At 48.5% G+C, this 14,580-nt stretch overlaps 1 protein-coding gene across 1 annotated transcript; it reads right to left on the reverse strand.

Moving 5' to 3' along the window:
• Positions 1-1,943: 1,943 nt before the first annotated feature.
• Positions 1,944-13,495, reverse strand: TBR1 (T-box brain transcription factor 1). Its single transcript, XM_058300762.2, has 7 exons — positions 13,197-13,495; positions 10,571-12,444; positions 9,824-9,978; positions 9,366-9,487; positions 8,672-8,830; positions 7,454-7,515; positions 1,944-4,503 (listed from the first exon to the last, which is right to left on the reverse strand). The coding sequence occupies exons 2-7, from the start codon at positions 11,260-11,262 to the stop codon at positions 3,645-3,647; spliced, it is 2,049 nt and encodes a 682-aa protein (XP_058156745.1). The 5' UTR covers positions 11,263-12,444; positions 13,197-13,495; the 3' UTR covers positions 1,944-3,644.
• Between the last annotated feature and the right edge of the window lie 1,085 nt (positions 13,496-14,580).

Genomic DNA, 14,580 nt, shown 5'->3' on the forward strand with positions numbered 1-14,580 from the left:
CTCGCCCTTCCTCTCCATCCTTTCCCTAATCGCTACCTCACGCATCCTCCCGAAGAAAAAAGGCAACTCGAATTCCAACCCCGGACGCGAACTTTGATCCCCACAGGCCCTTCCACATCTAAACTCTCGGCTCCTTTGAATAGCGGCAGCTTCTCAGACACATGACAGTGTCACTTCACTAGACACCCAAGACTTCTTGGAAGCGAGGAGAAATGATCATGCGTTAAAGGGACGAGAAAGCACAGTGCCTCCGAGCGGAGCTCATAACTGCAAATTTACCTCACGCTGACTCAGTCCACACAGCAGATGGTGGCAGAGCTGCAAGGGAAACGACCTCCCAATTTTTTTTAATACTTCCTAATATCAGCTAAAGCGCGTCTTCAGTACAAGGCACCACGTTCCTGTGAAATCTATCCCCGGCTTCTAAGAGTACCGTTTACGCACATGACACGGGCTCCTTTTACTCACGGTGACTGCCCTCGGTGGCGGGCCGGGCCGGGCGACGCGCGCTCCCGCAGTTAGGCCTCAGGTCGGAGAGAGCCTGGCGCGGCCCCCCAGGCCACCGCGACTCGGGCCCCGGAAACCCTGGGGCGCCGAGCGCCGTCGAGCTTGCACGCCCGGCACCCTCGACCCTCGCGCGCCGAGGAGCGAGCCAAGCCCGCGCCCTCCCGCGCGCACGTGCGCCGCCTCCTCCGCGGGGCCGGGCGGCAGGGCGCGAGAGGGCGCGGACCCGGTGGGTGACTGATTACACGGAGGCACCGCTCGACTTCACTCGCTACTCATGCACGGTGTTTTGTACTTTTTGTCCTCCTGTTTAGTTCTTAGGTGTGGAGAGGGAAAAAGAAAACACAAAGGAAAATCAGTCATCGCTTTTCTATGTGGCAAACAAAACTCCGCCGAACGCCGTCTAGTGGCGAAATTGTCCAGGGACGGCAAACCGGCGTTTTTCCCCTCCTCTAATTTTTATGTTAATTAGAATTTTGAAGCCTCTTTACATCTGTCGAACTGCAAATGGGACCATCTCTCGGCAGTCGTACATTTTAGTCCTGTATCTGCAGCTGGCCTACACTTAAGCAAGAAAGTTGAACCATTTTCCACCTCCCTGGATCACCTCACTTTGGAGACAAAAGTGCCAAAATCGCTTCTCCACGAGGTAAATGCAGAGCCCTGCAAATTCCGTGACTAAGATGTAGCGACTCCAGGGCTGGAATAAACGCATTTCTGCATTTGTTTTCAGGGGATGGGGGTCTGCAAGGCAGAACAGGAATCCACTACAGAAGAGATGGAGCATGGCCCCAGATAACCTCCCAGTGCAAGTTTTAAGATCAGTGATTAAAAACGGATATTCCATGAGTTTGTTCTATGGGTCCTTCCCCAACCCACCCCCACGAAATCCCACGAAATCATCCACTCAAGAAAGGTAGCCGTTTTATGTGTGTGTTTACAGATTCACCACTCACCTCCAAGGCCTCGTATATAAAGACCGGAATTTTCGACAACTGCCTAACGGCAGCGGTCAACAGCCTGTTTTGACATTGCATTTAAATTACTCTCTACTCTCACCCAACGCCTCTTCCCTTATTTTGTGAAATTTAAAATAATTCTTAACACCTCATTTAAAGGCCCTCTCTTTCCTGCTCACATTATTTCCAATTTCAGAGGGAGAGTTATGATGAGGGACGTGCATACAATTTCCTGGGAAAAAAATGAGTGCAGTGAAGTGAAACTTGACTCACAGGGAACTACATAATTGTACATAGGAGGAAAACGTAATTACTGGTAGCGCTATAAAACAAAATTAAGGGGAAAATGGAGATGTATCCCATTAAACAATTGCCCCATATCGAAGTAGGGACAGGTTGTCCCCTTCCTTAACTCCTAAAAGAAATCACCTATAATTATTAAATTATTTTCAAACTGTAAACTGCTTTCAAACACCATAGTTAGCGTTTTGCCAGATTTATTTTACTTGTTATACACAGACAATACAAACAAGCAAAAAACAAAACGTTTCTCAATGGAATGTGTACTTGTATAAATTATTCAGTTCACAGACAAAACGAAACAAATATAAAAATCACAACATTAGATTTACAGAAGAGCCAAAATATACACACGTTTAGACCCTGAATTCCTATTAGGAAAAATCCCCCCATGGACTGGAATCTAGGTTGAATATTGTGTATGATGCATATTTCACATTAATTCTTAAATATTAAAAAAAGTATAAGTTTGCTACACAACATTAGAAATCCTACTACTCTATTTCCAGGGGATTAATGTTCCTTATCAAATCTAGCAAGACTTAATGAGGGAAAAAAATCAATCTTACTTGCATTAATGCTAGTGTTTTCCCAAGGAAGTCAGATTTGAGCTGCTTCTAGTTGGGGGGAGAAATCATTTTCAAAACTAAAATGCAGTAAAATATACACCTCACACAACTCATCGTCACTAGACTACACTATAGTTACCAACAATTCAGTCATCTATATCATTAGTATATTCATTACAAAGATTTACAGCATATAAAGGTGGGGGGAGGACTGAAAAGATATTCAGAAACAGTTTGTCAGCATATTTGGCACCTGCACAGACCAGTAATGGATTTGGCACTTTGGGGAAAAACAAATAAGGCAAAATAATATTGCTGATGTCGAACTATTCTATTTAGAAGGAAGGGGGGAAACACACAACTCCAGTTAACTTTGCTTTGCAGGCATCATGCCACTTAGTCGACTTGCCTATGAACAGACACCTATCCTTTACAGGTGTTTGGGTGGATTCTCCTTAGCTATTTGTGCAGTAGGGCACAGAATAATTGTCATGCAGTGGATTGAGAAGTGAGAAACCCATCACTATTAATGGAATATTTCACGTTTCCAGAGGCTCATAGAATATTGTTAATTATCCCACAAGAAATGATTTTAAGAAGGAAAGAAAAAGGAAAGGAGAAAAAAAGGGAAAGGGAAAGGGAAAGGAAAAAGGAAAGGGAAAGGGAAGGGAAGGGGAAAGGAAAGAGGTTGAACATGAACTGGTATTGTGCCTTGACGATGAGAATAAAAACTAGCCGTTCGTTACAATAAATTAACATTATATACAATCATTTCACAGGCTTTGTTCCACTAAAATTATTAACATCCCTACCATCCATCCACTCGGGGATAAGGAAGGACGCGCTGGGTGGGTCCAGGTTCTAGAGTCAACATCCTATGGTTAATGGGGAGGCCGAGGCTTGGAGGGTCGGAATCGCTGCTGCCTGACAGTACTGCCCAGGTCTCCTAAAGGTGAAAAGCTTCATTACAAGAAAGAGAAGAAGGGGAAGTGAGAAAAACCTGAAGGGAAGGAGGATTGTTGGGAGGAGGAGAACTTCCGCAGAAGGAGGGAGAGGAGGAAAACCAAAAGGTTTATAGCAAAGTTGAAGGTCAGTGCGCTAATTGCAGAAACTGCTGTGCAAAAAAAAAAAAGTTAAAATCACACTCTGAGAGCTGCATTTATTCACTGCAGGCGGTAATCGAGGGTCAAATAAAAGGAGGGCACGGTGCGCAAAGTGGGGTCTGGGGAGAAGGAGCTGCGGGAGAGCTGTGAGGGGCCGGCTGGGGCGCCGGGCCGAGGCGGCGCGCGGGGCCGGGGCGGGCAGGAGCGGCCTAGCTGTGGGAGTAGAAGCCGTAGTAGCCGCCTATGTCTTTGGCGCAGTTCTTCTCGCAGTCCCGCTGGGCCAGCACCTCGCTCTTGAGCGGGGACGAGCTCTCGGACACCGGCGTGTCGGCGGGTGAGATCCGCCTCCGCTTGGCCTGCTCGTAAATCCCCGAGTCGCTCGAGTCGATGGACTTGATGGAGGAGGGCGTCTCGATCCAGCTGGAGTCGGACAGGTCCTTGGGTTTGGCGTCCTCGGCGGCGCCGGGCGGCAGCGGCGAGCGCTCGGCGGCCAGGCCCTCGGCCTCCTCGCCCAGGTAAGGGTTGGCTCCGGCCATGCGCGCGGCGGCCGCGGCGCTGTTGGGCCAGCAGGGCAGCACCGAGCCCGACTTGGCGCCGCAGTACTGCGGGGGGCTGCGCGCGCCCCAGCCCGACGGGTCGGCGTAGTAGCCGAGCGGCCTGCCCGTGCAGCCCGCAGCCTGCAGCGGCAGCGCCTTCACGCCCGCCGCTGCGTACGACAGCAGCGTGGCCGCGTTGCCCGCGAAGTCCGTGGCCGTGTCGTAGGCCGAGGCGGCGAAGTCCAGCCGGTTGTTGGCCGGCGTCACAAACCAGCGCTGCGGCGACGGCGCGCCCGGGTCCTCGGCCTGCTGCGGCGACAGCAGCCCGTTGGTGTGCGGCACGCTGCGGTCCGTGCCCGGCCCGGGCCCCGCGCCCGCGCCCGGGTGGAAGCGAGCCTTGGCGTAGTTGCTCACGAACTGGTCCTGCAGGAAAGAGCCGGCCATGGCGTAGCGGGCTCCGGGCACTATCTGCGAGCGCGGCGAGTCGTTGGGCGAGGGGGTCAGACGATCCATGTCGCAGCCCGTGTAGATCCTGCGGGTAGAGAGAGAGAACCGACGGGTGGCGCGGAGGTCCGGGGCGGGGGGAGAGAAGACCACCCCCACCCCGCCATCTGCAACTGGTCGTCCAGGACAGAGACAGAGAAAGGGTCACGGATCTCCATCCTCCCCCACATAAATCGCACAATTATAAAGGGACCAATTTTTCTACGCAGCGGCCTGAACGAAGTACCCAGAATATCATGAGGAAGCCTTCCTCTTCCCTTCTTTCTCTCACCAAACATACAGGGGACAGAGAGGGGCGCAGCAGGGAGTTTTCGTCCCACTTCTCCAACATGCACGTTAAGGCAGATTTACTCAGCGACTAACGCACTATTTGCCATTGGAGCTTTCCTCTGCTGTGAGAGGTCCTGAGCGGAAATTTTTCAACAAGGTCTCCTCTGCCCTTTTAAAAACCCACTTCCTTCTACCATTTGCTTGATAGGAAGATTTATCTGCCCTTCCTTTTTAACAATAGTTTAAGAAACCAATAGGGAAAAAACCTCTGTGGAAAGTGCACATGGGCCTCCAGGCAGTACTCATCAGACTGGCCTTTGCCAGTCTCACTAGACCTAAGGATTGTTGCTGGAAGGTTCCAAGGAACTCACTCTTATTGTTTGTCCTGTATGAGTCTTTAACCTCCACCTCTATTTACACAGACAAGATTTACCACTTGGAAACAAAGTCGTCCATCAATCCGTGGAAGGAAAATATTTTTACAAAGAAAGAGTGATCTTTACCTGCCCTTCACCACTTCTTTTAATCCACTACTGACAAAAACTTTGGGGCAAACTCCTACACTACAGTTATCAACCTCCCCCAAACAACCCCTCACTAATAATAGCCAATCCCTATGGGATATTGATCCTGACAAAGATCATGGCTTTGTGCCAGGCCCTGTTGTCTAGTGCAGTTAAGAAGTTATTTAACCCTCACAACAATGCTCTAAGTTAATGTTATTACTCCACTTAACAGATGAGTAAACCGAGGTAAAGGGAGCTTATATTTAAGTTATTACTTGTCCAAAGTACCCAACGTGATTGTGCTGCTGGGAATTACTTTACATAAAATAATCAAAGATTAACTTTAGATCATAGGCCTGGAAAATCCCATTAGAATTGAGAGGGAATCAGGGATTGCATAAACATTGTGTTTCTCATACACATACACAAAATTTCCCTTTTTACTCGCGTGTAAATGTTTTAATTTTCACTCAATTGACTGAAAAGCAAGCCTCAGTCTTGGAGGCCTTCACCCTTTTTTGGTAGATTCCCTGTTGACTGACCAAGCAACTACCCAGTGCCCGAGCCCTTAGGCCTCTCCCTATTTCTCCAAAAATGACCCATGTCCAAATCTGCTTGAATATGTACAGAAGCTTTTTATGAAAAATATCTAGTGATTTAAGAATCAAAGGGAAGGAAAGTCTCTAAAATGGCTTTTCCAACAGACGGCAGCAAGGGGTGGAAGGTCAGTGAGGCAAGGTTGCTGCTGCTGCTGCTGCTCAGGTCCCTTCTACTTAACACAATTTCCCTCCTGAAATTTAATTCTAGTTTCAAATAACAGAAGTTGAAGGAGACAGGAAGGGAACAAAACTAACAAGGTGTAAATATCTTCTCTGTTTACCACCATAATATTTTAAAAAGAAAAAAGCAGTCTGCAAAAGATAATTTAGATGCCCATCCAGGTCCCAATCCACTTGGGATTACCGAATTGATTTGTGCAAAATAAAATGCCTTTGAACAGATGTTCACAACAGAAGTAAAAGCTCCAAATCTACAGGCCTCTTCCCCAACATCTCTGGTCTCCTGGGCCACATACTTTCCACTGTGCCGGCCCACCTTTTTAGACTGTAAGGAGTAGCCAAGTTTTTATTCTGGAGAATCCTATTGTGATAAGGTTTGCTTCCTCTGGACTACTTTTGAGGGATGCATAAGATGGTTATATCAGTGACTCTCTGTTTTAATTTGTTATAAAATATCAGAAGGGAAGGTTGATATCTGCCTAGAGAAGTGATAGAGGCAGCAACTTGCCTCATTCTCCACACATTTGATCTTTTCCTAAAGACAGCTTTACGATGTACCCTTACTTTTTAAAGTCAGAAAAAAGTGGGGAACCCCCATAAACCAGATTTAGATTTTGCTATATAACATTATCAGAACTCATAGTTTATACCTGCACCTTGAGCAAGAATGCTAGAATAAGGCCAGAAAAAAATTCACTTTTTACCTAATGTTGCCCCCAAAGAACAGCCTTTTGATAGAAAATAAATGAAGATAGGTTAAGTAGGTCTTGAGAAAAGGGAACCAATGTGTTTAATTAAAACACACTTAGATATAAAGTATTTTCCTTTTGAAGCTTATAAATAATACCCAGCAATAGCACCTAAGTCCTTCCCAAAGCTTTAAATGACTCTAACAACCGGTTCTGCTCATGAGCTTGCCTTTGGTGGGTGCACATTTTTATTCAGTTCTTTAGTAAACTTGAACAGGAATTGGTATTACACAAAACTTGGAAAGGGGTAAATAAAAGTCACATATGCCAAGGAGACTGTCACAACAGCCAGAGCCACATGCACTTTCAGGCAGAATCCGGCCGATTTCAGACACAGACAATCTGAGCTGAGCATCTGTAGCACCACATACAACTCCCATCCAGGGAACTGGGGCCTCTTCCCCAGTCCGCCAGCCAGCCCCAGAAGCCCGCCAACAACTTTGTAATTCATAGGGAAGCTAAAAATAGGAGCAGGAAACCTTCCACAACACCACACAGGTACCAAGTTAAGGTCACCAGAGAGAATGTGAGTTGATGAAAAGGAAAGGGAAAACCTGGAAAACGAGCCTATCTTCACACATTCTGGTTTCCAAAAGCCTTTTACATAACAAGCCACCTTCTACCTTAAGCCCAATTCCACAACTATTTGAGAAGGAAGGTGCAAAATTACTTACGTGTCATAATTATCCCGAAATCCTTTTGCAAAGGGATTGTGATCTATTTTCAGTTGCGTAATCTGTGAAAGAGAAAAAAAGAAAAAGATGAATGTGATCTCACCTTCTGTACAAGAGGATAGGGTGATTGAGAATATGTTATCTGCCCCTTTTTACAGGGGCTTAGGGCCTACAATTTCATTAAGTAGCAAGGTTTCCCTACCAGAAAATTTTAAGAGAATGACTAGAAAGGAAAAAGAAAATGTCATGAAAGTTTCGAGGGACATGTTTAAATTAATGATGCCTAAAACTGAAGGATTGCTTTCGGTTAGCTTTCCTATGTGTTCTGAATTGACTCAAGTGCATATTTTAAAATGTTACACACTTAGAGAAAAATCTTAAGGGGAACCCAAATTCATCACCAAATATTGCCCCTTTTAAATGTTTCACGATATTTTTAAAAGTTTGGCCCATGTGATTCACAACCAGAAAAACCCACAAGGTGTATCTTAAAGTGGTTTGATTAAAAGCGTGTTTTCATTTCTGATATTTTCATTTAAGTAAAAAAAAAAAAATAACCACCACTCCTAATCCAATCATCAGCAGGTAAAATCACTTTTTACAAACTTGCAAATGCTGAAGAAGTTCAAATGCTAGAAAATAGATTCCATAGGCCCATATTTTGATTTCTTGTTGTTGTTTTTCTCATGTGAATGTGTATGTTCTCTTGATGGCATAAAACAATGATGTTTGTTCATGTTTCAGCTATCAGTTCTGAGCTTTGGGTTTGGTGTTTTTTTTTGTTTTGGTTTGGTTTTTTTTTTTTTTTTTTTTTTTTTTGGTTGTTGTTTAAGATATGCCAAAGCTTGTCAAGAATAAAACGCAGAGGGAAATCTGCTTGTTTTATAAAGGGAAGAGGAACTTAAAAAAAAAAGGGGGGGGGGGAGGAAGGAAAGAAAAGCGGAGTTTAATCTGCTCATGTTTGTCCCAAAGATGAGACCCTAGAAATACTGGGGACCTCAAGGGTGGCCCGGTGTCCTGCGTCGGAGACAAATAGGACGCGTTTTCCCACCGGCTGGTATTTACGGGGGTTGCCTAGCAGGCCCCTATTCCTGCGCCTGAAACTCGCAGCAGAGCCAGCTGCTGCTGCTGCTGCTAGTGCCGGAGCCTGGCGACGCGGGCGAGTGCGGGGAGATGCCGGTACCACCCGCCGCGCGCCCAGCCCGCGGGCCTCCTTACATCGGTGTTCTGGTAGGCGGTGACCGCGATGAACTGAGTCTCTGGGAACGTGAATGTCTGCACGCGGCCGGGCTGGCTGGTGTCCTCTGTGCCGTCCTCGTTCACTTCCACCACATGCAGGCGGGGCTGGTACTTGTGCAAGGATTGTAAAACCACCATCTGTCCGGCGGAGAGAAAAGGGAGCGCCGGGCAGCGCGTTAACGCGGTGGGTCCGTGTACGCTTCGCTCTGCGCGGCTGGCTGCGCGCCGTGGGCCGGGAGAATACTGGTTGGAGTCCGCCGCGCCACCTTACTGACCGCGGGACTCGCCGGGCTAGCGAAGGGCAACCGGGGCCGACCGGCCCTCGCAGCTCTGGGAGGGAAGATCCTCGCGAGCACGCGATGAAAACGGAACCCGAACGCCCGATCCTTCGGGCCCCTTTCTTAGTCCTCTTATTAAGGAGGAACAAAGATTTTCACAACCTGCGGACCTTGGGGTTTCCTTCTCGAAATCAATCATTTGTACTCAGGAAGGTTGGGAACCCGGGGATTGGACGGGGAGCGAAGCAAGCAGCAGTTTAGATTTAATATCATTTCGGAGGGTGAAATTTTCGCATGCTGCTTTGAAACTGACGAAGTGGCTATTAAGGAGGGATGTATGTGTGACAGAGAGAGAGAGAGAGAGAGAGAGAGAGAGGAGCGCTTGAGTCACTGACCTGCCCATTGTTGTTTGAAGCTCCTTTGTTGTTTGTAAGTTTTAATTTTCCAAAAGAGATTTCTTGACGCATCCAGTGAGCCCCCGTGTTAGGGGAATCCGGATGCATATAGACCCGATTTCCTGGAGAAAGAAATACGTTCTATTTCAACGTCCCTGGCACTGCCCGGTCCCAACTCCTCATACGGAGAACACACACGTACACGCACACCTTACTCCATTGTGAGCTGGGGCTTTTTTAGGCCTCGATTTCTTCCTATTAACTGGGAATGATTAAAATAGCTTTTGCATAATCCTCCCCCTTCTCACTGCTCAGTCTGTCCCCCTTTCCCCCTCGTTTCCTTTTAGAAGTCATTGGCCGATCGTTTTAGAAGTCGCTCGAGCCAGTCCACAAAGGCTTTAATTAATCATTCTCACCTAAATAAGTGTCAGGAAAACGTGTTAATTGGAAGGACTTGCCTTGCACATTGGTGTCCGCTTTGCCGCAAGGAACCCATTTGCCTCCTTGAAATCTCCAGTGATTGGGATCCGCCAAAATCACATCCACAAAAATATTGTAATGAGCCGTGGGATCGAGACCAGAAATGTTAAAACTTAAAAAAGGAAACATGCGCCTATTTAAATTAAGGGGGAGGAAGGAAAGGAAGAAAACAAGGGGGAAAGAAACATAAATGTTAAAGATTAAATGCAAGAAGCGCGGCGCCAGATAGCAAAACAAAACTTGTTCTCGCAGCGTAGATGACCAAGTGTTTGCTGGTTAGAAAAGGGGTAGTGGGGAAAGGAAAAGAAGTGGGTCTGTAAGTTGGGGAAGCGGCGGGCTAGCATAAGAGGCGGGTCGGCAGGTATCCCTGCCCAGGTGGAGTGTGAGTTTGGCGACCCGCGCCTCCATCTGTCGGTGCCCTGATGCGAGGATGCATCCCTCCCTCCGCAGGTCGCGAGTCGTGCCCCGCTGCCGACCCGGACTCACTCTCTTTCTCGCCTTCCTCCGGCCACTGGCTGGCCCTGGAGCAGGAACCTAACCCCCATCGCCTCAGTAGTCATCCCATCCACTTTCCCCTTTTCCAAAACCAGCCAACTCGAGCGCTCACCACAGCGCCTTCCACGCCTCTCCCGACCCCAAATCGTCGCTGCCGGGGCGGTCACAACCCGGTGCGCTCGCCCTTGAGCCGCGCCTAGAGCAGCAGGCAGCCAAGACTGTAGCATTACCTTCCTTGTTTTGTGATGATCATCTCCGTTTGGTGCCGGTGAAATTTCAGCCAAAGGGGCCTGTTGCACAGGTACACCTGCGCTTTGCCGGGCACCAGCCCCGGCTGGGTGGAGGAGAACTGGTAGAACGGGGCACCTTGGTAGGAGTGGCCGTACTGCTGTGGATAGGGGTAGCCGGCCGCGGGGTAGCCCTGCGGTGAGGAGTTGGACAGGAGGCTGTTGTAGGCTCCGTTGGTGATGACCGGGTGGTGGGCCATGTAGCGGCTGGGGCTGCCGATGGAGAAGGCGGGGTGCGCCGGTCCGTGCTGGCCGGGATACGGAAACATGGCACTGGGAGCAGTGGCGGTAGACTGGGGCTGGCTGGACTGAGAGAGGAGGTAGCGATCTGCAGCAGAGCCATCGAAACTATGACGAAGCTCAGAGACCCCGTCCAAGACAGGAGAGAGTTTACTTCTCTGGACGTCCCCTGGTGAGTCCTTGGAGTCAGGAAAATTGTCTGTATCTGACTGATTCGTCATTCCCCTGGTAATTTTTTTCAAAGGTGAACTTCTCTCCAGGTTGTCAGTGGTCGAGATAATGGGATGATCGTGCAAGACAAGCTCGGATCCGCCTGAATGTGGGTAGCTGCTGCTCACATTGAGAAATTTCTTGGAGAGCATGATAGAAGGAGAAAGGCAGTGCTCCAGCTGCATAGCTCTAGAACCTGAACACTCGCCCTCCCGTCCTTGGTTTTTAAAGTCCTATTTATCATAAACTAGAAATCCACAGACCCCCTCACTAGACGGAAAGCACTTCAACCAGCAAATGCTTCTCAAAGGTTTGATTTACTTTTTTTTTTCCCTGGGAGAAGAGATTGGCCAATTGACACTATGCAGCAATCAGAAAAGGCTCACTTTTGATCTTGCTGCTTGTGCAGCCGATGAAACGGCTCCTGCCATTGGTTAACTGCTGACAGTAATTTAATTAGATAGACATTAATTAGGATAATCACCTGGCTCCTGGTCGCGACGATCATGGCAAATTGAAGGGGATGATTTTATTGTTGGCTTGGGGGGTGGGGAGTGTCTTTTAGGTTTACATGAGCCCTGTTGTGTCACCTTTAAGCTTTGTGACCACTGCTTTTGGAAGATTCAAAAGATGTGCAATTTACTAAACATTTTCCTACCTTCCCCCTTCTTCCCCCCCTTTCGGGCGGAGGGGCGGAGGAGGGGATTCGAAGATGCTAGGAGACTTTTCGGATCTGAATGAGCCAAATATTCAGTTGAATGTAACGATTTCAAGTGCAAAGTATACAAAGCGCGAGCCGGTGGCCTCTTCTCGCCCTGTAAAAGTTCCAGAGTCTGTCTTTTCCAGTTAATGCAGAAGTACACAACACCTGAGCCGGTCCTTTGTGAGCAGGTCCTGCATGTCTTTGACGCCCCCCCCCCCCCCCAGCTTATTAACTACTTAAATAAATAAATAAATAGATCACTGCTGCTGAGAGCCACAGAGATGAAAGTTAAGGGGGGAGGGATGGGGGCTTTTGCAGCCACGCACCCACCCATACACCCAACTCGGAAGGGTTCGTTTTCTTGGTTAAGCACAGAAACAGTACTATCCATGATCTCCTTTTTAAGTTTTGAAATAATCATAAGCGCTCGGGTTGGAGTGCCTTAATGTATTTGCAGTGATGTTTACAGGGTCTTAACTAAATATTTTATCAGTGAGCTCGGTTACAATCTGAAGAGCATCTAACTGGGGTCTGACGCCATGAGTCCCTCGCGGCCCGCTGCACTTCCTTCCCTCTGAGGTACAGGCTTGGCGACAGGTTCAGCTGCCTCGCCAGGAAAAGAGAGGGCCGAGCCCGGTACAAATGGGTTCGCCAGAACGCTGATCTGGGGAGACAGAGTGGAAGTAGTGTCAACACTGATCGTTACTGAAGACTCTGTGTGTGTGTGTGTGTGTAATACTTATATAATCTTGAGGGGAGAAAAAGAATCCACGCTAGTGATTTTAAAAGAAGGAAGAAGAATCTAAAGAATAAAGAAAAGAATCAGTTTAGAAGGACGTTGGCACAAATAAATAACATAAGGCCCAAAGCGACCCTGAGAGAAGGGGTACTTCCCGATACTGGCTCTTCCAGAGGAGCCCAGCCCTCGGCTCCGACCAGAGGGCCAAAGACGCAGAGGCTTTATCCGCGCAAAGCTGCTTCCCGCGACCCGGCACCCCAGCTGCCTGCCGCGGCTTTCCCCGGGACGCAGAGCGACGCGGGAAGGAAAAGGAGGAGGAGCGAAGGCGCGGGAGCTCAGCTCTGCCCAGCAAGCAGCTGGGACCGGCGGCTGCCGGAGAGGCTATCTCCCCGCGCCGGGAATCTCGGCCCACCCCGGCCTGCCCGCGCCGGGTGCTGGCTCATTGTCTCACATCGGCAATCACCCCGAATAGCCCAAGAGGCGGCCGCCGCCCCGGAAGATGAGGGATCGCGAGGCGGCGGAAACCCCAGGGGCACCCACGCCTCTGTGCGGAGGCAAGGCCTGGGCACCTCGGCTCGATGGAGCCTCTGCCTCGGAACTGGCGTTTCCGCCCTCTCCGGACCCGCGCACCTGCCTTAAGAGGAACGAAGCTGGGGACATTGGATGGTTCTGGATACCTGTGGAGTGGGGTTCACCAGACTCGACCTGACGCCTCCTCGCAGCTTTGTAGCATCTTTAGAGCCCTGGCTCAGTGGGCGAGCGGTCAGCGCTCAACCCAGACTGCGCCCCCGAGGCCGGCCAGGCCTTGGCCACAGAGGGCAACAGCTGCGCCTCCAGTAGGGCGAGTGGCGATCAAGGCCCAGCGCGGCCGGGCTGGCTGGACAGGTTGATGACCAGATGTCCCAGACTCAAGCCGAGACAGTTTCCTGGGAGAAAAATAAAAGGCCAGACCCATGTTTCCTTTCAGTAGCAAATCAGCTCCTGGCCAGAAAGCTGCATAAACAAGCAGGGCCTTAGCTATTGAGGTATTGGGAGGGGAAAGTAATTATGACACTGATGACAATCGTTTTTCTGCTCTTTATCCTCAGCGGCCATTTCTCCTCACAAAAGGATTTTGACCTATTTTGGCCACTTTTGTTTTCTCTGTTCTTCCATCAGCAGTTTTTCTGTTCCTGAATGCTTCTCCCTCCACTGCTTCTGAAGGTACACAGTCCTCAGTGGAACAGTCTTAAATGTGTAGTGAGAGCCAGACTCCACCTAGACTTCTCACCATTCTGGGCACCCTGACCTGGCTATTTCTTTTTTTTTTTTTTTTAAATGAAGACTGCTAAAATGAAATGTTAAGGGGCTAACGGTAGAAAAGGAGCAGTGCACCTTCCTCAGAGCTTTTAAGGATTTAGGAAATAAATGTGTACTCTGCCCACTTTGGATCATCAGTCTTGAATTTACAGGTGGAATATTCATCCAGGTCCACAAGAAGGAAAATTAAGGCCTTTCTCATGATTGCACCTGTCCTTGCGCCTTACTTCTGTAGAGCAGTGCTTCTTAATCTTTTGTATGCATACAAACCACCCTACAATCTTGCTTGAGTTCAGATTCTGATTCAATAGGTCTGGGGTGGAGCCTGAGATGCTGTATATATAATGAACTCCCAAAAAACCCAGATGTTGTTGGTCCAGGCAAATCACTCTGAATAATGAAGCAAGTCTGAGAGGGAAGCAGAGACTTTTCTGCACTACAGGTAAGCAAGAGTTTTGCTTACAGTGCTGCTTTAACTCTGCATGGTAAATGGGTCAAGAGATGCTCACATACAATTCTCAAGTGTCTTAATGAGTTTGTGATTAAAAATAAGTTTGGGATTAATCAAGTTGTTTCAATGCCTAACCAGGCCAGGAGCATCAGGTCCCTGCTAAAATAGCTGTACACTCAGAGTTCATTGAAATTCATCAAAGGTGTTTATTGAAACTTCCCTTTAGGAATCTTGATCTGAATGATTGCAAATATACAATGAAAACATAGGTTTTTGTTTGGAGGGATTTTGGTAAGGTTCTGAAATTGGTA

Source organism: Dasypus novemcinctus, chromosome 7 (assembly GCF_030445035.2).
Source record: "Dasypus novemcinctus isolate mDasNov1 chromosome 7, mDasNov1.1.hap2, whole genome shotgun sequence".
Lineage (NCBI taxonomy): Eukaryota > Metazoa > Chordata > Mammalia > Cingulata > Dasypodidae > Dasypus > Dasypus novemcinctus.

Coding starts and splice junctions, on each gene's coding strand:
- TBR1 (XM_058300762.2), bottom strand. CDS start 11,262: ATGCAGCTGGAGCACTGCCTTTCTCCTTCTATCATGCTCTCCAAGAAA. Junction 9,979..10,570: donor ATCATCACAAAACAAGGAAG/GTAATGCTACAG, acceptor TAATTTAAATAG/GCGCATGTTTCCTTTTTTAA. Junction 9,488..9,823: donor AGCGGACACCAATGTGCAAG/GCAAGTCCTTCC, acceptor TTCTTTCTCCAG/GAAATCGGGTCTATATGCAT.